Source organism: Cottoperca gobio, chromosome 18 (genome assembly GCF_900634415.1).
Source record: "Cottoperca gobio chromosome 18, fCotGob3.1, whole genome shotgun sequence".
In the NCBI taxonomy this organism is placed as follows: Eukaryota; Metazoa; Chordata; class Actinopteri; order Perciformes; family Bovichtidae; genus Cottoperca; species Cottoperca gobio.
Genome location: NC_041372.1, coordinates 13,478,906 through 13,502,233, shown reverse-complemented (window position 1 = coordinate 13,502,233; position 23,328 = coordinate 13,478,906). Strand labels below are relative to the sequence as shown.

Genomic DNA, 23,328 nt, shown 5'->3' with positions numbered 1-23,328 from the left:
CCAGGAATCCTTTGAAGCCCGCTGAGAGCCTCATGTTATTAAGTGTCTGCTGCTGTGTGGTTGGTTGGACGTCCACAGAGTTAATGTTGGACACTCACGCCTCTCGTCTGGTCTAAATAACGAGGGGATAGTGACACTGGTACACATGCAGATTTGATCAGCCGCAGCTAGTGAACATTAAATCCATGAGTTGGTCATACTGCAAAACTAAAATACTAATGATGTTCAAGTTCCAGCTTCTCTTGGTGCCACATTAGGCTCCTGCAGTAGATACCTGCCCTCCACAGTCACTGGGGACTCCTGATATTAAACTGCGGTTCATAAACAAACAACGTTACTTATCAGTAGGTGTAATGGTCAAAGCCATACATCTTTGATAATGTTCCTGTAATAGAAGCTTAAAGAAACACATGTCAGCGATAAGGAGATACACGTTTCCTCTGCTGTTCATCCATCACCTCCACTTATTGCTTTTGTCTGGAGTTATTCCTCAGACCTCCCATCGTCTCTTACGTTCCCCTTCTTTCACCACACTTTGTTTTTCTCATGTGTCGGCCAAACTGAAAAAGCCCCCTCGTCTGTCCAACGGTCTCTGCTTTCTTTGCTCTTTGGATTTCTTTTTCATGCTCTGCAAACACACACGTGCACGCTAACACACACACACACACACACACACGGAGGAAGTACCTCTGCATTTTTCCCTCCGTCAAACAATAACAGTGTAGAACTTAGGGTATTATTTTAGCAGCCGTGCACAACTTTATCTGCTCTGCACAATACTTCCTCTCTCACTGATTCACACATCCTGCCTGAGAGGGGCGAGAGAGGCAGGGAGAGAGAAATGCAGAGTGCAGGGGGGAGAAATAGCCATGTTTTGTCTTCCAGCGAGAGGAGCGAGGGAGGAGGAAGAGAGGAGAAGGAGGGAGAGGGGATGTGAGCATCGTCGATTGGTTTTTCCCTCTCGGTCAGAAGCCGCTTCACTTCTTCAGATGGACACCAGCTCTTGGACACGTTCTGCCGAGTTCTCTCACCAGACCTCAACCGGCTTGAGGGCAAAAGAAACAAGATTCTTTTAACGAGGTGGCAATTCTTCTCGTAAAACTTTAGAGGATTTAGAGTCCGTGTCGTTCCTAAGTGCATGTTCAACTCTTCAAACTCTGGGTATCAGGGATGCTGGGAGTTTGACAGCGGATGCTTCACCCTGCGGAGTCTGGTAGGTGCTGAGGGTCCACACCAGTTCTTTGACGATCCAATTAGTGGAAATGTCTTTTCTTACCTATGAAGCATGCATCTTTGTATTTTGGCCGACAGTCGCCAATGCTTTTCTTCTTTCCCAGAGAGGGGTTGTTCCACAAACACCCTGATACACAAACCTTTTCCAGTCTTTCCTCTGGAAGTCATGTATTTGACCAGTTTGTGTCTTTATCTGCGTGACTGTGTAGAGTCCAAATCTATTTGTCTGGCTGCTTGTCTGGCATTCGTTCTGTACTGTATTGAGACTGTGTGTGTGTGTGACTCAGATTATGCGCGTTGACCTTTGCGGTATCAGTCAGCTGTTGCAGTTTCTGACCATTAAGTGGGACATTCCAGCAAACCCTTTCAGAGAGGCTCATTCAGAGCCGCAAGACGGAGAATTCATAATTTCTCGGCCTTTGACTGCTGTTTTTCTCCTCATTTGTGTCTGTTTTTGTCTCTTCTGTTCTCTTCTCTTGTATTGTCTAGTGTATTTACTTCCTTAAATGTCTCAGTCTAAGATGAACAGACGAATACATCTATAAATAGAAGCTTGCCGTGTCTTGGGAACCTTATTGGATTTCCTGGTTGCTCTGCGGTCGCAGCGACACCGCAACAGCGATTCACTCATTATCTCGGTTTCCACGTCAAGGACACGCTGTTGCCTCGCGTGTGCTGGCGAATTCTTCGAGAAACGTGATTCATGTGATTCCTATTTGCGCGTTGGTCCTCGCTGAGACAGGTCGCCAACCGGGTTACAGTGTCCGAAACAGGAAAGGGGGAGTTCTTGGGATTTTGTTATTAACAACGTGCACAGTCGATGGCGGCCTTAGCTCCTCGGAGGGACAGCAGTACGTTGGTATGTTTCCTGTGTGTAAATGAACGGCCCACAGACTTTATGGAGCCTCCATAGCTGTCCCTGAATGCAGCACTGACAAAGGCTTTGCCAACTCTTTAACACTTTGCTCTCCAAGAAATATTTTTGGCAGCACATTTTGTGACTTAAGTCCTCAACATAACTAAAACGTTCCAGAGTTATTTTCGTGGTGGATGCTCGTCTGCACTTGAACTTGATGTTGAACCCGAGCAGTCTTTGTTGTTCTTAGACAACATCCTTGATATTAAGCAGCTCACCCGCAAAACTTACAAAGACTTTGACATTCGTAAAATAACTCTGTGAGAATGTTTTTGGTCATTTGTTGGTCAAAAGCATTTAAAACAGTTTGGTTGAAAGGGGAACATTTGCTGTATCACCGTCCATACATTTACTACTTTGTGTTTATGTATCACAGTAAATCTTTTTTGTTATTTCATTATTTCTGACATTTTATAGACCAAACTATTGATTGATGAGCGTAAAGATATGATTACGCAATAATAAAATAATAATTGTGAATTGAAGCTCTAGATTTGTCTGTTTTACACCCTGAATCTGAAGAAACTCTTTCATTCAAACTGGTTTTTTTAAGAGTTAAATTGACGAAATGTGCATTTTATTTGACAAAGACTCTCTCGCTTGGACGTCTTTCAGCCACACACACTTTCTTCTGGTAGAACAAGTGTTAGTGGGACCACTAAAATGACCAGAACAGTATGCAACATAGTAAAAAACGTTTACTGCCAGATATGTTGTTGATATGTCAGGGTTGCTTCCCAATATCCCAGCTTTCTCCATGGAGAAGATGCACTTACAGTAAATCCCTTCATTGTGGGACACATGATTGCTGACCCCCCCCCAGGCACTGCTCTGAGCAGTTTGGAAAAACAGCGATTGGTTTTGTGGTTTTGGATGAACTTTCCGCTTCTCCCCTGCAGCTTTCTGTACGACATTCTTAAATCGCACATCCGTCAGCGTTTTTGTGTCTTTATCATACGTTCTCCATCTAACTTTGGCGTCACATAGATTGTTTTGATTTTCCCCGTCATCAATCTCCGAAAGCTAAACTTGGAGAGAAGAGGAGGTGCTGGGTTCGATAATGGTGTTTTGTCTAGTCGAGTTTGGACGGTTCCCACACACATTCATGCACACACACACACACACATGCAGTCATAAATACACATAGAGAAACACACACAGGCTCAACATAAACTTTCTCAGGGAATAATTTAAGGACATTGTCAGCGGAGTCGAACAATCAGTGGGCTCAGATAGAAATCCCTCTTAAGGAGCGAGAACCAGGAAACAAGAGTGTTTATTTTGGAAATGGTTCCCCTGCTTCTGCTTTATCATAAACAATAATACTCAGAAATGGTCTTTTCCTTTCCCTCGCGGTGACAGGATCCGCATTCCAGTCCTAAAATTGTACCTCCGAATGTTTCTCTGAAATACCCAGAATAGTCTGATTTCACTTTTTTTTGTTTGAGATTCTTACCCGACTCGTCGGTGGGAAACAAACCTCTTTATTAAACTCTGACCGCCCACCACGTTATCTCGGTTTCAAGTCCAAGTCAGTTGAGACGAGTCCAACTTAGGTTCGAGTCTTGACAAAGTCAATCAAAACAAATCCAAGTCAAGACTGAAGTCAATTGAGACGAGTCCAAGTCTGGTTTGACATTAGTGGAGTGTCAAATAAGACGAGTCTAACTCAAGTTCAACTCTCGTTAAAGTCCAAGAGACAGGTCCAAGTCAAGACTGAAGTCAGATGAGACGAGTCCCAGTCAAGACTGAGTTTTGTCAGGTCGATCGAGACAAGTTCAACTCAGGTTACTGTCTTCTCAAGTTTCATGCAAATCAAGAACACATCAGGTTTCAGACTAGACTTAAATCAAACGAGAACTCCATTTCAAGTTCAAAACTTGTTCAATGTCCAGTCATTTGATACAAGTCCAAGTCAAGTAAGAGAATCGTTGAGTCCCAAGTCAATTGAGACGAGTCCAAGTCTGGTTTGACATTAGTGGAGTGTCAAATAAGACGAGTGTAACTCAAGTTCAACTCTCGTTAAAGTCCAAGAGACAGGTCCAAGTCAAATCAAAGTCAACGGCGTTCGTTGTTTTCATGCTCTGTATATTATTTCCATCCAGCAGCAGTTTTCCTAACAGTGTATTTATATTAAAGACACACACATAATGGTTCATTCAGAGTATGGCACATTTATACCTGACTAAGCTTTTTCTCTTTATCCTTGTTTCAGACTCCTTTTTCTTTTTGCTTCCCGTCTCACACACACACACACACACACTGTCTGCAGGGGGTTGAATTGAATCTGGCTCGCATATGGGATCGGAAGTCTGTATAAGGGAATTAGTGAATATCATGGGATCCTCTGGAATGTCTGGCTTCAGATCCGTCTTGAGAATTTACTGTACATGTTAGATGAGTTTTTAATGGCAGCCCAATAGAAAACCAAATAACCTTTTTGAGGATGCTGTTTCCACAGAATTTGGGTTGGCAAGATACCACTGCTTTGTAGGTCCGGGTTTTATGTGAGGCCTGATGTTCAGAGACACTTACAAGTGTGCTTGCAAATACGGATGTCCTCTCATCCACCCTGCCTGGATAAATCTTCGTATTTAGACAAAATAAAATGTGGTTAATAGTCGTCTAACAAGAGGAGGTTGCAAAATGGAAAAAGTGACATAGTGTATAAAAAGGAAATGACAGTATCCATCTGGAGAAAATGATCACATCCATTTATCTAGGTTGCACATTTATATATTTAGACTGGATGGCAGAAAATACAAAACTACAGCAGCTTCTTTATATCTCAATGTGAATGTGGTTCAGTCCTCAACTGTTGGTGCCAAAAGACTGTCAATCTCAAAAATTGGCTATTCCATGAAGACGTCCAGTGATGATAGCGATGACCTCCAAAACCAAGATTCTGGTTGTTGATGCGAAATATGCTACAAAGCATCTTTTAATGTGGTCAGAAGCACATTTGGACACTACATTTAAGTAGCATTAACTCCCACATACAAGCAGAAATATGTCTAGTTGCGTTAATATTCTGTCCGCTCCATTTATATCAATGAACTTAGACACGATTTAAAAAACACCTGTTAGTAATAAAACTCAGCAGCACCACAATATAGCCTCCAAAATGGCTGTTAAGTTAAATTAAGTCATCTCCTGAACATTATAAACCTCATGAAGGGAGGATTTATTGCAGCGATACTCTATAAGCGTTAGCTAAGTGTGCATTTATTCTTAAAATAGATCTTAAGGCCTCTGATGTGATGCATTATATTGGGGGATGTAAAGCGGTACACCATGATGGATCCTCACCCGAGTTTCTCCCTCTCATCTTCCTCCCACAGACGCAGCGTTCCTCTCATCAGGCCTCACTCCTGGCACCTGGCAAAGCTATCGGAGCTGCCCCTCCCTCCCCCTCCCCCTCCTCCGTCTCCTCCGCCCTGCCTCCCCCCTGCCGACTCCCCTCCTCTCCCCCCTCCTCCCCCTCTGTCTGCCATGCAGCTCCACCCCGGCCCCTACACACTACCCTGGCACACAACCGACAACAGGTGAGAGGTGGATATACATAGTGTTATTAATAATTAGCTTAATCTCAGGTAAAGGGAACTAAAGAGTCTAAAAATAAAATGGGAATGTAGTAAACGCATAAAGATAAATCTGTGCAGATTGAAGCGAGTCATGCTGCAGGTTTGACTCTGACTCCATCACCACTGCCTGTAAGTCACTGCTGGGGGATTGTGTTCGCCAGGAAGCAGGTGACATCACCGCGTTCTAATGTCAACACTGCCCACGCAGGAAGCCCATTGGTCTATTTGTGGCTTCTATTTAAACATTGCAAAGTGATAACCAATCAGACCTGTTGTTTGTCTGTCTGTCATGAGGGTGGGTGGGGGGGGGGGGGGGGGGGGGGGCAGGTGGATTCTTTTAGTTTTGAAGTGAAATTTTAGGTTCTCAGTTTGCGTGTCACTTCTGTACACGTGTCATTTAGCGGTCTGAGATAACGATTGTGTCGGCGTTTCCATCCTGGTTATGGATTAGGCGCACATAATACATTAGACAAAGTATAATTAATATTCATAATCATAAAAGTGTGGTACCCCAATGCATAGCTACATTTTTAGGGAGTTGAGCTTTCGCCTTCGCATTTAGCCTCGCTAGCATTAGCCGCCATGAGCTACTGGTCATCATACCAGTTCAAGTGAAGCTGGAGCAGCACCATTCATGACTGTGTTGAATGGAGAAAGGGTGTTTTAATGCGTATGAATTCAACCTTTGTTATTTCTTCTTTCAGAATCTATATAACCTCCGTCAATATCATCAATCAAATAATCAGTTTGGTCTTTAGAATGTGGGAAAATAGTGTAAAATAGCTTAAAGTAAAATCTTCGAAGTGCTTCTAACTGTAACTGTACGAAAAAAAGAGTGGAGTGATGAATCAATTATTAAAATAGCTACACGGCTGATTGTTTCAGCTCTGATTGTAATCCTGGATATTTTCATACGGCCGCGAAACAATTGAGACAAAAGAGTGAATTGTCCCGTCAGTAGTCTTTGTATTACAGTATGATCTCACAAAGCTAAGCTGTAATCCTTTAAAGGGAAAGAGGAAGTTACCGCGGTCTGTATATTGACTCACAATAAAAATAGTCTTTGTTGGTCGGTTTCATGGTGAAGTACGTCAGTGCCTTGTCCTGTTCTCATTTTGATAGGAATCAGTGATATAATGTACCACTATTAGATTTAATAGTCCCATGTGGATTAGATAGCACTGTGTGTGTGTGTGTGTGTGTGTTCACATATGTGTGTATGTGTGGGTCTCTTATTCCCACAGTTTGTCCCACACACAAACTACACAAACACACACACACCATCTGATGAGGAGGAGGCAGCTCCCGGCATAACTCTGGACAATGGCATGTGACTCCCAGAACATGTGGACAAAGAGAGGAAGACATTCAATAAACTGTGTTTGTGTTAAGGAGAGGGACATTTTGTACACTCTGCATGTGTGAGTGTGTTTGTATAGAAGTACTAAAACACAATCTGCAAGTGTTTGAGGAATACTCCAGTTTTTAATCTTTTTAGCTGATGAAATCTGTGTCTGTATTCATTGTTTGAACACACATGTCCCATCATGTGCAGTGTATGTGTGCTGCTTTATCTGTGTCAGCCCTCACACTCACATGTTCCATGTTGGCGTCTGATTGGGCAGGAGTGACTGTCATTTCCTGTCCAGCTCCCGTCTCATTTCCTCTCTTCCTCTCTCTGTCACCCAGGTCAAATCCACACAGCAGCCTCTGCTTTTTCATGCATTGCTCACTTCCTTCAAAGACGGTTTTCTCATGCAGATAACAAAACTTTTCCCCCACTAGTCTCGGTGTGAAACTGCCGTACAGATTCAGACTTTTGAATGTGCTTCTATACATTTCCAGGCAGCCATTGTTTTTATATATTTCTGTACGTTAGGAAAATCGTGCAAAATTGTGCAGAAATGAATGAAGACCAAACACATTTATATATTTTCTGAAACACATAAGAATCACCTGCATAATAGGTGTGATATAAAGCATATATCATTTGTAATAAATGGGCTCAACATGCACAACCACTTTTAATCTCCTAAAATAAATGTCATGGATTTTATTTACATGCTGTCTAAATGGTGTGTGCATAGAAATTACCTACACAAATTCTGCAGACCACCAAAATATCTGACTACGCGCGCACATAATCATATTTTTTTAAGATTAAGATGTGGTAAATACTTTTCAAGGGGAACAAAATCCATGGGTTTTCAGATCTTGGATTGTAAACCATAAATACCACAGAAACGGCCCAAGGATAGTCTGCTGGTTGTTTTTCCATACTGGTTGGAGATCAAAGCCTTTTTAGATATTTCTCTCTTCTGTAACCTCCTCTGTCTCCTTGGCAACTTTCCCTATTGTTTGACTAAGACAGCAAAGGCATACAAAGGGTGAGTGAGCACTCTATTCTTTATAGGAAAAAGAAATACCACAATAAAATGAAAATGACATTTTTGTTGGAGCCTTAAAGGGATTGGATTTCAACCAAGCTCAAAAACACTGGGTGCCCCTACCTTCTGGAGTTAGTATGCATACCACCATTCCCTGAGCGCTCCTTATGCTGAGAAGAACTATGTGTGACTTTCTCTTATGTGGTTTTCTCAAAGAAGTTGGGATTACTTTTTGTACCAATACATTGTCTTTCCTCTGGCATTTGTCCCAATATTAGACAGTTAGAAGTAGAAGGGAACAATAAGAGGAGGGTGATATGCAACAGAGGTCACAGGTCAGATTCAACAGAGGACATTGTGATTGCATAGTGTGCAGTTGTGGAAGAGGGATCTGCTTCTCTTGAGGTCTGAAGGGTTTTTTAGGAGTCTTCATTATTTGAATAAGGATCGCAGGTGTCATATGTTGGAATAAGTGGGTTTGATATCATTTTGGATTGAATTAACATTTGATGTAAAGGAGATGAGACAGCAAGAATCCACAAGAAGAAGAAAGGAATGAAAGAGGAAGAGAGGATTCAAAGGGATGACTTTGAGATTTTGACTCCGGGCATTTGGAATTGATGAGGAGGAAATCCCTCTCCGCCTTAAGAGGCTTCCTCCGAGGGTCTTTGAAAACATATGGGGCTGCCGTGGATCTTCGGCTCAGGAGTGATAGAAAACAGATTCCCCAGTTGTACAGTTCAAAATTTATGTTCCAGAACGATATACTGTATATGTCTCGGGGGAAGATCACAACTTGCTCAAATTAGAAAATTAGAGATGACTTATTTCTAAATGGGGTTTTTTCTAAACTGTTGTAAAAATAGTTCCGATTTTTCGAATAATAAACTATAAAATGTCAAGATCAGTGACAATGGCCCATTACAAGTGCCCAAAGACCAAGGTGACGTCAGTTTGCTTCTTTTGTCTGAAGATTGGCTTAAACCAATGTTATACTTTCTGCATATGAGAGGGTCTGCAATGACGTAAGTTTCATCATCAGAGGGTTCACACAAACGCTCTGTGCCGATGTCCTCGTACCGGCAATTTTGTTGTGACCAAGCAGACCGTACGCAGGGCCACTCCACTACAAGTCGTAGTGAAGCAAACTACTGTGCATGTGTGGAGCAAGCATGCAGTATAAGCAGAACTACTCCTCGTCCGTAGTGTCCATAGCTGACTGACTGACTAGCATCTGTTTGGGAGTATATTCAAGCCTTTACACTTAACACTTAAGTTGATCTTCTTTGTCTCCTTGTCTTTACAGTGACTTGACCTTGCAGTGGGGCCAACTGTCCAGACCTTACTCCTCCACAGACCGAAGCAGTTCCCTGGGCTCCATGGAGAGCTTAGACACACCGACACCCACCATACAGCCGTACTCCGACTCCCATAATTCACCCGTTGACCCCACCCTCTTCAACAACAAGAGAGACTCTGCTTACAGCTCATTCTCTGCCAGCTCAAACACATCTGACTACGCAACAGTGCCACTAAGGCCCGGTGAAGCCTGCTCCATGGATAACATTCTCCAGAGTCTGGGGCCGGCTTGTCGGGGCTACCCTAGTGGTGATACCTCAACACTGGCGAGTTCATCGGGCGAGGCCCCAGATGAGTTGCAGCTTATTATACTCAAGTCCAGGTCGCTGACCAGGCCGAGATCCAGGCCTGTTGAGGTAAAAGAGAGGCCTTCCTCCTGCTGTTACGAGGAGGAGCGGAGGGGAGGAGACTTTGAGATCATAAGAAATGGAGAAAGAGGGAGTTGAGGGAAAGATGAACCCTCCTCAGCCTCCGACCTAGAAAGGACAGTTTTAGGGCAACCCGGAGTCGCCCTAATGCCGCCAGCAAACGCTGCGTCTCTGCTCCAATTGAAATTTCCAGTGTTTCTTCTTACCATGATGAAAGCAAGTCCTCTCTGAATGTTGATTCAGGAATTCATAACGGCTTCCCTGCACCAGAAGAAGGTGGCACAACTGGGAATTTTAAAGAGAGTAACTTAGACTCGCACTATATCCAAAGACAGACTGAAGACATTAGACATATCAGATCTGATATCAGTGCTAATAAAGACTACAATTCAGAGACCACCTCAGATCACCTCTCTGACTCAGTGACGGCCTCCCTAGTCCCCATCACCTCCTCTCGTCCTGCAGAATCCTCCATGGAGGTTCAAGAGCAGTCTCGTATAATGCTTTCTCCGACCAAGCACTCCTCTACGGGGCTTCAACGGCACAGCTCCCCTGATAAGCTCCTCGCTACACAACTTCAGTTATTGCAGTGTAACAGTGACAGCTCTTTATTGGAGCCTCACAATCAGTCGAACACTTCTGATCCCTCCTTGTCCCCTTGTAGCAGCCAGTGGTCCCATTCTTCAATCCAGCACACGAGGGAAGACCAAGAAACTCACAACCACCTTCACGCCCCATCAAACAGATGGGGAGGCAGCCGTAGCTCAACCCCAGGATCTGTGTTTTTGGAAGGAGGTGATGATGGAGATTCAAGTGAGAGGCTGGAAGGGATGGGTGTAAATGGAGGCTCCCTTACCACAGTTGAGCATCACCACCCTTGGGGTCGCTCTGTGAGCGTACCTGGGGACCCCACTGGATCATCAATCCAGAGAAGATTGAGCGCTGACCAAATACTAGAGAGAGATTTTGAGCCGCTTAGTGCTGCTGCCAGTGTGGATACCTTACTGGAGGAGCACAGAGCAGTGGGTGGAGGTAAAATTGAGGAGAGTGTTGAAGCAGCAGACATGAAGAAGTCAACCGCGTCTAGGAACCATCGTCGGAACCGCCGTCGTAGTGAACGATTTGCTACCAACCTCCGCAATGAGATCCAAAGGAAAAAGGCCCAGCTTCAGAGGAGCCGGGGCCCAGGAGGGTTGCTCTGTAGTGGGGAAACTGTTCAGGAGGAAGAAGGTCCAGACCTCAATGAGGAGGGCGCAGACCAAGACCTGCCTGTCCAAGAGAGAAGTACCGAAGTTGCATTTGACTCACCTGTCAGTCCCCTAGATGCTAGCACTACAGCACCAGTTGAGAAAGAAAACACCTCTAGTGAATTAAACCCTAATGACTTGCAGACTGAGTCAACGGGCTACACTCAAAACAACAACCTATCCAGGTCTGTCCAGATTCTGGACCCAGGAGTGGCAAGTTTTGGTGTTGGCGTCCGAGTTGTGGAGGAACCAGCTCCTGCTGGCAAAGCCCGCCGCTGGCGTTGGACCCCGGAGCATAAACTCCAACCAGAACCCGAATCAGACAGACGGGGTGGAGTACTGGGTAAGAAGCTGTTGGGAGTGACAGGGTCCCGGCATGGGGTGTGTGCCTTCACCTCTTCGTCCTCTTCCTCATATAGTCGCTCCTCTTCCTGTTCTCGGATAGAGGAGTCAGATATCCTTCCGTTTGCAGATAGAATGAAGTTTTTCGAGGAGACGAGCAAGGGTATGTCTGGGACAAATGTCTCGAGTGGCAGGCAGAAAAAAACCCTCCATCACCCGGAACTCCAGGGAGGGGAACTTGGTCAGCACCCAACCCAAAGAAGATACTCCTACCAGGGGGGGCTTCAGCAGGAAAGTGCCCTGCTTTCAAACACTGTGGAAGCCAGGAGGCTGTCTGTGAGTACCAGCAGGGAGATGCAGAAAGAGAAAGAGAGAGAACAAGCGAGAGAAAGGGAGGAGAGGGCAAGGGAACGAGAGAGGGAGGAGAGGCTGAGAGAAAGGGAGAGGGAAAGACAGGAGAGGGAATTAGAAATGGCAAGGGTGAGGGAGATTCAGAGGGAGAGGGAACAAGAGGAAAGGGTGAGACAGTGGGAGAGGGAAAGAGAGAAGGAGCTTGAGTTGGAGAGAGAAAAAGAGATGGAGAGGGCCAGAGAGCAGGAGCATCTTAAAAAAGAAAGAGAGAAAGAGCTAGAGAAGGAAAGGGAAGATGCTCAGCTCAGCTCACATCAGGAGTTTTATGGCAGTTCTGGCATCAAAGAAAGAAATCAAGACTTCCAACATAACTTCCAGCCTAAGCCTCAGGCGTTCTCTCATAGCCAAACCCAGAATCATGTCCCGCGATCAGCTTTTTATCCTGTCAACACCTCTTCCCAGTCCCTGGAGAGCCAGCAACCTCTTCACCAAGGATACACGCCTACAGAGGTAAGAGTGCTGCTCTGTCAAACATGCATCCTAACATAACCATGAACACACACTTACACTTACACACACACACACACACATGCATATAGGACACATTCTGTTTTCACCATTGATGAAAGACACATTGCCTTTGTATGGGTCATGAAGGAGTCAGGGGTTGCAGGTTAGCGCTCAGTAGACTCTGTCAAGTTTATGGACAAAAAGAGACAGAGTGGATGATAGTGATCTGGAGTGAGTTGAAGTATCGGTCAGTTGCAAATTGGTCTTGAAATACGTTCGCTAACAGGTGGGCTACATATCACTTTGTGAGTAAAGCGAAATGATTTTAATGGCACAAGTTTGTTTCTCTAAATAAGATTAGCCCGTCCTAATCGAAGATTGTGTGTAGGGGTTGGTATGCCTCAACTGAAGTGCTTGTGAGTGGTTCAAACTGCATCTGAAACTCCCTCCCCTGCATCTTTATCACAACAGCTTGGGATGTGATAAAGTTTCCAAACGTGAATGTCTGCAACTTGAATTATGAATAGAAAAACTTGAATAACAAGTTAAATTATGCCATCTCTACTGGATGGCCAGCAACCAAAACATTCTTATCATTACTGATACCTTTATTTCTATAGTCAAGCAACATGATTTTCAAGGCATCAATCACGTTGAGACATAAACACGTTAGCGGTTCTAATTGCCTCCATCAACAAGTATGTTTACAAGGCAAACAGATCTCCGGGCTCGCTAAGCTGAATAACAGCCTGTGTCCCAGCAGTACTGAAACCAAGTAACGCCTTTCAGAGTGAAAGATAAACTTTGCAGCTCGCCGAAATCAGACTGTGGTTTTGGACTGAGCTGAAATGACCACTGGAGACTGAAATCGATCTTGATTCTTTAAAACCAGAATGGAGGATCAAGTGGCAACACTTGGATGTCGGAGCTGTGAGTGGCCACTCGCTCCAAGTCCTCCGTGGTTGAACGGTTGGTTTGAAGTCGAACCTCGCGTCCTGCATGCGGTCAAAGTCTGAAATTCTCGTTGAAAATTCAAATACCTCATGGAACTGAGGGAGATTGGGCAACAGCGGTGGACACTTGTGTCAGCGATAATAGCAGCTTTGGGTTACGTTTTTTTTAGTTTTTTTAACCACATATTGATTAGAGTCTCCTGGTGGGGGGGTGCAGCCCCTGTTCTGAACTTTTGACACTCCTGTGAACTTCAGCCTATTAGTAACCTCATGACCCTGAAGCCAAACTGACATTTGCTTTGGACTAAATGTACCTAGCAGATATGTTATGTTGTTTTCGTGTAGTTTTTGCCACGCTGAGGCCTCAGGGGAGCCTTGAACCCCGGCCGACTCCCCCCGTGTTGGGGTCATTTTCACATTTAAGGTTGCCGCTTTGATGGCACGGCGATAACCCCATGAATCAGTATTACTCCTGTATTTTGCGTGGTGATGTACGACTTCTTTACCTGTTTCTGTTGCATGTCTACTTAAAGGGATATATAAAACTTAACACAGTCACTGCTCTCTGCAAAGAAACTGTCCAAAATGTGCACTCGTAGATGTTTTAATTCCTGCTATGCACCGCTGGAGGCCAAAAGAAGCTATAAATGACTGAATGCTCCTTTAAAGCCCCAGACACAAGGCCTTTAAATGCAGAGGGGCCATCCAGGTGTGTGTGGTATGGGCTTTATTATCACAGACTTATCAGTTGTTACCATTGTATGGATTTTATGCTCTGTTGACAGCAAGTGACGGCCAAATATGTTAAATTCACATCCCAGAGTGCTCAGATTTGCATCGCAGACTGTCAGAAAAATACCTCTGCACAGGAATGTGTGTGTGTGTGTGGGTGTGTGTACCCCACCGGTGTGTTTGTGCAGCTATCCACTGGTGGGTAATGCACCAGGTTGAATGTGCAGACTCTTGTGTTGTCCCTCCTTTTAATTCTTTCTCTTTATTCATTTATCTATCAAGGTGTAATTATAAAAGGAACCTCTGTGAAGAAGATTAGTAGTAACTTCAACAGGTATATAAGTTACAAAATTGAGAGTGAAAGTTAATTCTTGACTTTGTAAATAGTAGTTTGACAAAATAATCTAGTATCTGCTCTAGTAAAGTCGAGTTACAAGGTGCTTAAAGAAAAGGACAAAACCATGAAAATGCATCGCTCATAATTACATAAAATATTAATTATAAAGCCTTTTAATTCAATTTAAATATAATAAAATAAAAATAAATGTAAGACAACAACAGCACATAGAAAAATAAAAGGTTTTAATCGATTAATTATGTTTTGTAATTTGATTAAGTGTTGTTTTAAATCACAAGTGTGAACTCAAAAATGAATGTTTTTCTTTGTTTTTTACGATATTAAACTGAATATGTTCAGGTTTTAAAGTGATTTAAAGACGTAACCTTGGGCTCCAGGAAAAGTCATTCAGTGATATCTTGCCAGGCAGGTTTTTAACATACTTCCACCTTAATTCACCGTATCACCATTAAAGTAAATGGCAGGGTGGAGTAACACCAGGGACGTGTGCTGACCAGCACCAGATTGATTCCTTCCTTCATTCTTAGGGTGTTATTAATCTGCTTTAAATGCCTTCCACAGATGTATCCCGCCCAGCAACAGGAAACGACCAAGCTCAACAGGAAGTACAGCCTGACTGAGAGGTGAGCCACTTCCTTTAGCAGCCACACAGTACAAACACGGATACATACATTCATACTATTTCTTTTCTGATTATCTTCTATATATTCCTGTCTAACATGGCCGACACACACACACACACGCTCTGTGATCGTCTGTGAGTCTCTGAAAACTTTAGGTGGGGTCGGCCCATTGTGCACTGACGGGGCGGAAACCCCGCTCAGTCACGCCTGGCTGTGATTTGACTATAATGAGCTCTAAGTGTGCGGAGCAATCATCCATGCTTAAAATGTGCCCATAATGATATGTGGGTGGACGGGGGATTCCTGTATGTTAGGAGGTAGAGGGGGACAATTTAGGACATGCATGGTGTGTAGAGGCCTCCACTCACATTTGACCTGAGACAGAAACGGTTCAGAGAGTCTGGAATGCAAAAAGGAAACATTTTCTCTAATTTAACCACAGAATGAAGAATGAACTGTTCCTTCAATGTGCCTACTTCACTTTACTTTACCAATCTCCACATCACAGGGACTACTCCAGCTGGAGACGGGAGTCCAGACCTCCAGAGAGCAACAACCATCAGCACCATCAGGCTCGATGGGGCCACAGACAGGCTGGAGGCGATGATCGCAACGGCTACGCGCTCGCTCCCCCGCCGGCTCCTCTGTCACTCCGAGGACGAGCCATGTCCGAAAACGACCTCCGCTTCGACGGCAGCCACCGCTGGTCGCCGTCGATTTCTGTTGCGACCAGTCAGACCCTGAGCGAGGTGGAGGAAGGCGCAGGCGGCGTCATGGGTGGAGAAGCTGTCTACGCTGCCCGGACAAACAGGAAGAAGACGCCGCCTCCACCAAGACCACCGCCCCCGAAGTGGGAGCAGTTCCACCGCAGGCGTGCGTCTCACCACACCCTGTTCTCCTCTTCTTCTTCTCCTCACTCCATCCCTCCCGCCTTCGACACATCAGAGGGACACTATTCCACTCACTCCTCCTCGTGCATCCCGCCACCTGAAACGTCCAGACAGAGATCCTACAGCCTCCCTCCAGAGAGGCATGACATGTCCGAGGGCTGCCCTCGCTGCAACTGCAGCCAAACTCAGGAATATCCCCACACCTCCACCAATCCCAATCAACCAGAAATGCAGCAGCACCCCTCCTCCCACGCTCCGTCCAATCAGAATCAGGTTCAGTCTCAGGACCGGTCCTTTACCGCGGCTCCACCCAGTCCCACGTTCTCCACGAGGGCCTTCAGACCGGTGGCTCCGCCCCCGAAAGAGAGTGGCATGAGGGGCATGTATGGACATCAGGAGAGGGTGGAGGTCTTATCTTCTCTTCCTCCACCAGCAGAGAAGAGTACGAGCAGGTGAGCTTGCAGCAGTTGTATTGTTATATTAGTTAAATCCTGCTATGTGTGAATATAAAGTTTATCTGTGTCTCTGCAGTTTATCTGAGATGATCGTCAACCAGGACAGAGTATCAGTGAAACCTCACAACCAGCAGTCCAACGTGAGACCAGGAGCCAAGTGGGAGAGAGCCCCATCTCCCAGAGTTCATAGCGACTCAACCCTCCCACCTGTCTTAGAAAATGGAGGCGTCGGCAGAGTTCCACCTCCTGAATCCTACTTCTCCATTGACTACGAGCAGCAGCAGCTTCGTATGAAGAGAAGCTTTCAGAACATCGAGCCCCAGAAGATCCCCGAACCAGCAACGGAATCGGAGACGACCCTCAGCCCGAGTCCGGCGCACAGCCTGGACGCAGAGCTGGACATCCCCATGGAAACAGACATCGATGATTTCCAGGAGGACGACGTGCTTCCAGACGAGCCCATCACCAGCGAGCTCCCTTGCTTCGCGCTGCCGGTTACGGTCCTGGAGACGGATATCGACACCTTGCCGGACTCCACTGAGGCCTCGCCGTCGGGCAGGACGAGGTTGGAGAGCGGCTCCCTGGAGGAGGAGCTGGAGAGCAGCAGAGAGAGGCTGAGCCTGGAGGAGCTCTTCCCCCAGAGCAGTGAGGGAGAGTCGGGCAGGGAGAGCTGGAGAGGGGCCTACCAAACCACGGAGCACAACACCGACAGCTTGGACAGGTAACGAGAGAGAGGCTTAAGCCTGAGTGGTGGAATGTGTGTGTGCGTTTGATTTGTACAAGACTTAACTGTTCTTGTCACTGAGCTCATTCCCTGTTTCCCACAACCTTTCCAGAGCACCTCACTGCAGCCAGGTTTCTTCTCGCTCTGCCTGATACGTTTACAAAGGTTTTGTTTTTGCCAACACAGGTGACAGAAAGACGAGTCCCTCAGAGTTGAGATGATCATGGCTTCTTGTTTCTGTTGCTTTATTTGGAGCTGAGGTGTTCTCCATATGCCCCCTTGTTCTTCGTCTGCCTCACTCAGCCCTGCACAGTCTTATTTATGTACTTTTCTAATCACTGTATTTTACGACCGCGTGTCTGTTTTATCGCTTCGCCTCTGTGTTTTTTTATCTCTGTGTAAATAAAATAAACTGTCTCCCTCAGGCGGTCCGGTGCGAGCTCCAGCTGTTCGTCCTATTACAGCACGTCGGCAGCCAAAGCTCAGCTCCTGTCGCAGATGAAGGACTTCACTGATAACAGAGAGCGGGACGAGGACGACGAGCTGACCTACAAGGTAACGCGTGCAGCTCCCGTCTTCCAAAGTTAACACAATGATGCGAGGAGGATTTATTTTGAGGTGTTTTAACAATTCCTTCGTCTTTCGTGCAGAAACAGCTGATGGAGAGCCTCCGCAAGAAGCTGGGAGTGCTGAGAGAAGCTCAGAGGGGACTGCAGGAGGACATCAGAGCCAACGCACAGCTGGGAGAGGAGGTGGGACAAACGTCTCTTCTTTTTCTCCTTACATTGCACCTCGATGTGGACGAACTTAGGGATTTACCTTACATCTAATGTATCGTATTCCTAAGAATGAGTTTAACTTTATTTAAGAACTTCATCTTGTGCACCAAAGAAGGACTCCCTGTATTCTTCTTTGACTGCAGTCATCTCCAGCTGTGTGTCTGCTCGTGTCCTCAGGTGGAGAGCATGGTGGTGGCGGTGTGTAAGCCCAACGAGGTGGACAAGTTCCGCATGTTCATCGGCGATCTGGACAAAGTAGTCAGCCTGCTGCTGTCGCTGTCGGGGAGGCTGCTGAGAGTGGAGACCACGCTGGATACTCTGGACCCCGAGACGGAGCACCACGAGAGGGTGAGCGGAGAAGGAGAAGGGGAGGGACAAGGTGTATGTGTAATTAAGCGCTCAAAGAATGGGTAATTTAACCGGTTAAATGATAGTATAGTCACAGTAAATATCATACTCAGAGACTGAAAGAGATTCAGGCGTGGGATAAAGATGCACAAATGTGGTGAAGACTAGGAAGAATAAATGATAGGAGGTGAAAGATGTCACAAGATCTGCAGGAACTCGGGGAGAAAGAATATCTGCGTAAAGAGGCGCTTCAACTTGCTAATGTACTGACCTTGTCTGCCCTGCAGCTCCCCCTGCTGGAGAAGAAGTGTCAGCTCATGAGGCAGCTGTCTGAGGCTCAGGACCTGAAGGACCACGTTGACCGCAGAGAGCAGGCCGTCAGCCGCGTGCTGTCCCGCTGCCTGTCCCCCGAGCAGCACAGAGACTACAGGTACAACACAGCTTCATGTCTCTGAGTACACACTGTCTCTGAGTACACACTGTCTCTGAGTACACACTGTCTCTGAGTACACACTGTCTCTGAGTACACACTGTCTGAGTACACACTGTCTGAGTACACACTCTCTGAGTACACACTGTCTCTGAGTACACACTGTCTCTGAGTACACACTGTCTGAGTACACACTGTCTGAGTACACACTGTCTGAGTACACACTGTCTGAATACACACTGTCTGAATACACACTGTCTCTGAGTACACTAACAAGTACACACGGTCTCTGAATACACACTGTCTCTGAGTACACACCTGAGTACACACTGTCTCTGAGTACACTAACAAGTACACACGGTCTCTGAGTACACTAACAAGTACACACGGTCTCTGAGTACACTAACAAGTACACACTGTCTCTGAGTACACTAACAAGTACACACTCTGAGTACACACACTCTCTGAGTACACTAACAAGTACACACTGTCTCTGAGTACACTAACAAGTACACACTCTGAGTACACTAACAAGTACACACTCTGAGTACACACACTCTGAGTACACTAACAAGTACACACTCTGAGTACACACACTCTGAGTACACTAACAAGTACACACTCTGAGTACACACACTGAGTACACTAACAAGTACACACTCTGAGTAAAACGTCTTAAAAACAATTTAAATTGTATTGATTATTTTAGTTATATTGTTTTATTTGACTTATTTCTCTCATATGCAAATATACATTTAGCTCAATGTTGTTTAACTTTTAGGCTGTTTTTAAATTGTTTTTGTCTTTTTTTGTTTAAGTTTTTTACAAAAAGTGTATTATTAAAAAAAATAAAAAATGCCAAAGGTTTATAATTTATTTATTAGCTATATATAGGTTTATAATAGCTGATGTATGTATGCAGGACCCACACTGTGCACATGCTCCTTTAGTGCACATTTAAATGTTTATGTCTGTTTTCCCCTCGTAGCCACTTTGTAAAGATGAAGGCGGCGCTGCTGGTGGAGCAGAGGCAGCTGGAGGACAAGACGCGGCTGGGAGAGGAGCAGCTAAGGGGGCTGAGGGAGAGCCTGGGCCTGGGGCTGGGGCTGGGAATCGGTTTGGGAATGTCGATGGGATACGGACATTACTGACAAAAAGAAACAACAACTAAAGAGATGAAGAAGTAGGTGCATGTAGTCACATTAAGTCTGTTTAAAGAGGACGGGTGTGTGTAGATGTTTGTCTCTTAAAGGAACAGTACCTGTAAATCTCACCGTGTAACAATCACCTCTTGTTTTACAGGGGGGGTTACGTGCCACACTAAAGCTTATTGACGTCCTGGAGTCCTTATGCTAAGCTAAGCTAACCGTCTCCCAGCTTGTAGCGTCATGTTTAGCCACCCAAAATGTCAGACTGTTCCTTTAAGGATTAGCAGAGATCCAGAAGTTGACAGCTCCAACACCACCAGGAAGAAGAAGAAGCTGTGATTACGGAGCGATGAGCGTATTGATGGTTGTAAAAGAATGTTTTCCCAACACAGTTATACTCTGCTTCACGTGATGTGCCTGATACTTGTGCTATAACACTCTGCTAATGACACGACTCTTCTTCTAACACTACGTTGCCAAAGACATTTCCTGTCCACGAATGTGCCACTTGAGACGCTGCTTTGTTTTGTTCTTTTCTTTTGTATTTAAATCTCCCGGTTCAGAGAATCGAAGGAGACTAAAGTCAACATTGTGAGATTGCAGCAACACACATACTGTATTATTCCTACCGTCATATCACTTCGTATAACCTTTGCTGTAACATGTTCTACTGTGTGGGGTTTGAGACTCCACCGACTGTACAGAAGACACTTGTGTTTATAATGTATACGATGTGTATATAGCGATTTGTTTTTTAATGACTGGAATTGGTTGTAAAAATTGGTTGTAAAAGATGAACGAAGAAGACCTGAAGAGTCGGCGTTTACTGTATATTTTGATGGGGAAGAGTTTGGTTTGTTTTTGTCGTTAGCTTGTTCCGATATTTGGTGTTTCGCCCCCGAACGCTTCCTCCCTTTCTCGTTGATGAGAAGTTTGATTCCGCTCTCAGGTTTGTACGTTAAATGTGGCGCTACAGCTAGCGGTCGGGGTATTTTGCTAGCTTAGCATAAAGACTAGAAACGGCTAGCCTCTACAACAGCGATTGTAGGTAACACATTATAATTACGCAGCCTGGGGAAGGGGTTAATACTCAGAGAAAAAGTCTTAAATTTACAATAAAGAAACTTGAAATTCTCTGAGATTAAAGTCGCGAATTAACAACAAACAAAAACAAGTTTTCCCCCGTAGATTTGTGACTTTAATCTCACAGAATTTCAAATGTACAACTAGAAACCTAAGAGAAGGTACACGGAGGCTAGCTGTTTCCACTCGTCGTGCTAAGCTAAGCTAACCAGCTGCTCGATTTCGCTTTTTATTTACGACATAAATAAGTAACTTGGTGTCGATCTTCTCATTTAAATCTCAGCAAAAGAAAAACATATTTTATTTCGCAAAATATCAAAGTATTCCTTTAAAGCTTGAGTAAAATATACGTTTTCCTGTAGTTCAAAGTGCCAAAACACAAAAACACTCCCACTGACGTTCCCCAAACGTCTTTTGATTTGTGGCGTTGCCAAAGTCTCCCGAGCTTTATCCCGCATCCTCAACCTTTCAGCGCCGCCTGTCTGAGTAAATCAAATAAAGACGAACAAACACAAACTGTCGCTCAACACGAGACGGGGGGGGGGGGGGAGGATTCGTTATATACACAAGTCCACTTGTTCTGTGTTGTACATGTCACGTGTATTCTTGTACTGTAACGTGCTGACTTCACAAGAGGGGAAAGAAAGTTGCCTGTTGAGAGTTTTATTTGTTTCTGTTCGTGTTTCCAACGTCATTTTGATTTATTACAATTACTTTTGTTGTGTGTAAAATGCATTACAAAGTGTGTAACTGCAAGAACACTCACAAGAGAAGGAGTACCATAAATAATAATAATAGTATTTTAAACTAGCTTCACGTCTCCTGTTGTGATTTACATCGTGTGGGGGGGGGGGGATCAGCTACTTTATACTTTGTACTCCACTACAATTATTAGACAGCTTTAGTTCCTTATCATGATCTGCTTGATGCGATGACATGATGCAATACTTTCCTCCTAATCTGACATGGGTTGTGAATTAAAATGTGGATCAGGTGCTTTTACAGCCATCCCCCACATGGAGGCACTTTGGAATAACACTTAGCACTTAACTATAACAAGGTCATTATCTATCTCTTATTCATTTACCACCAGCTGCACTTCGGTTATGCAAATATATAAGTCTCCAAAGTTGTGCAATTATAGTCACAGGACTAAATATATATATAAAAGATTTGCATGAGAAATAGTTTGACCTCCCACGCTGAAATAGTTTCACAACTTCCTCTGGTGAGGCGGTGTGTTATGTTAGACAATAACATGTGGATCTGCCAACTGAGTGCTACTTTAATGGGCCGTAGACATCAATAAAAACTCAAATCTAGATGAAGAGAGCAGTGTTTGAGGCGCTCGTGTTTGACCTGACGGAGACAGAGTTTCTGCTCTGTGGAAATAATAAAGAAAACAGCTGTTATAAAAGTGAAGAATCTGTATTTTTTGGGGGGAAGCGAGGGAGTGGATTCTTCTGCCTGACCCAGATTTAAGAATAGAGGACTAATGGGAATGTAAGGAGAGCTGGAAAAAAAGAGGACGATGCAGGCGTGAATGAGTGCAGAGAGGGAGAAGTGACCCACATCGAAGAACACGAGGAGAGGTCGAGCAGCTAAATGGGTAAAAAGGAAGATGTCATTATTGCATTGAATAAATGAGTTTATATTCAGGCAGTGATGAGAAACAGGCCCCTGCTAAAACAAGAAACACCGTGGGAGGCAGGGTGGAGACATGTTTATGTTGGGCAGAGAAAAGAAGAAGATGAATGAGTGGGAGGTGTGCAGAGAGAAACAAGGCATCATGGGAAGTAATGAAGGATAAGAGGTCGTAATGATTAATCAGAGTTACGGACATGAACCATGATAACATAACGCCTTGCTGTCTGCACACATGCACTGTAAACTTTTCGCTCCATTAGATGTTCCACTTTTCCTCAGAAGGAGCCCTGATTCATATTTTACAAACGACCACAAGGTGTCACCATTTAACAGTTTGTATACCAACTTTCTTTCTCAATGATCCTGCATTGTGCAGATACTAATGTCTCTTTTCAATAATTCTGCATCTTATATGAGAAAATAATCTTTTTTTCTTTCTTTATTTTTTTCTTTAAATAACTGAAAAACAAAATATTGACCTGATTTAATATCAATTTAATTACATTTTTTTTATATTGAATAATCGATGTACGAAAAGTGTTTATATATGTATATAGCACTTCTAATGTGTATACATAATATTTTAATGCAGTGAAATAAAACAGATTACCGATTAATCGAACTGCTCCACTGACCCAGCTGGAGAAGCGACGATAGCTCTAGACTTGACTTCTCTTCCTGCCGTAGAGATGCTCGTATCAAGATAGCCGTGATAAGGCAGTTAAACCGGAAATTGAGTGATTTGGCCTTCAAATTAAAACGCACAATTATATCTCGAAAAAGGAGCAATGATTTAATGTAATGTAGAGGAAAAAAGATAGATGTAAAAATAAAGAGGAGGTTGAAATCTGACTATAAAAT

At 44.4% G+C, this 23,328-nt stretch overlaps 1 protein-coding gene across 1 annotated transcript in view; it reads left to right on the top strand.

Moving 5' to 3' along the window:
* Nucleotides 1–21,631, top strand: part of shroom4 (shroom family member 4) — a 47,451-nt gene extending 25,820 nt beyond the window's left edge. The window contains 13 exon segments of the mRNA XM_029454570.1: nt 5,491–5,694; nt 9,427–9,933; nt 9,935–9,956; nt 9,958–12,297; nt 14,902–14,963; nt 15,472–16,305; nt 16,385–17,029; nt 17,458–17,587; nt 17,683–17,784; nt 17,989–18,159; nt 18,447–18,589; nt 19,578–19,772; nt 19,892–21,631. Coding sequence (XP_029310430.1) covers nt 5,491–5,694; nt 9,427–9,933; nt 9,935–9,956; nt 9,958–12,297; nt 14,902–14,963; nt 15,472–16,305; nt 16,385–17,029; nt 17,458–17,587; nt 17,683–17,784; nt 17,989–18,159; nt 18,447–18,589; nt 19,578–19,740 — 5,323 coding nt within the window. The 3' untranslated portion in view covers nt 19,741–19,772; nt 19,892–21,631.
* The last annotated feature ends 1,697 nt before the right edge of the window (nt 21,632–23,328 follow it).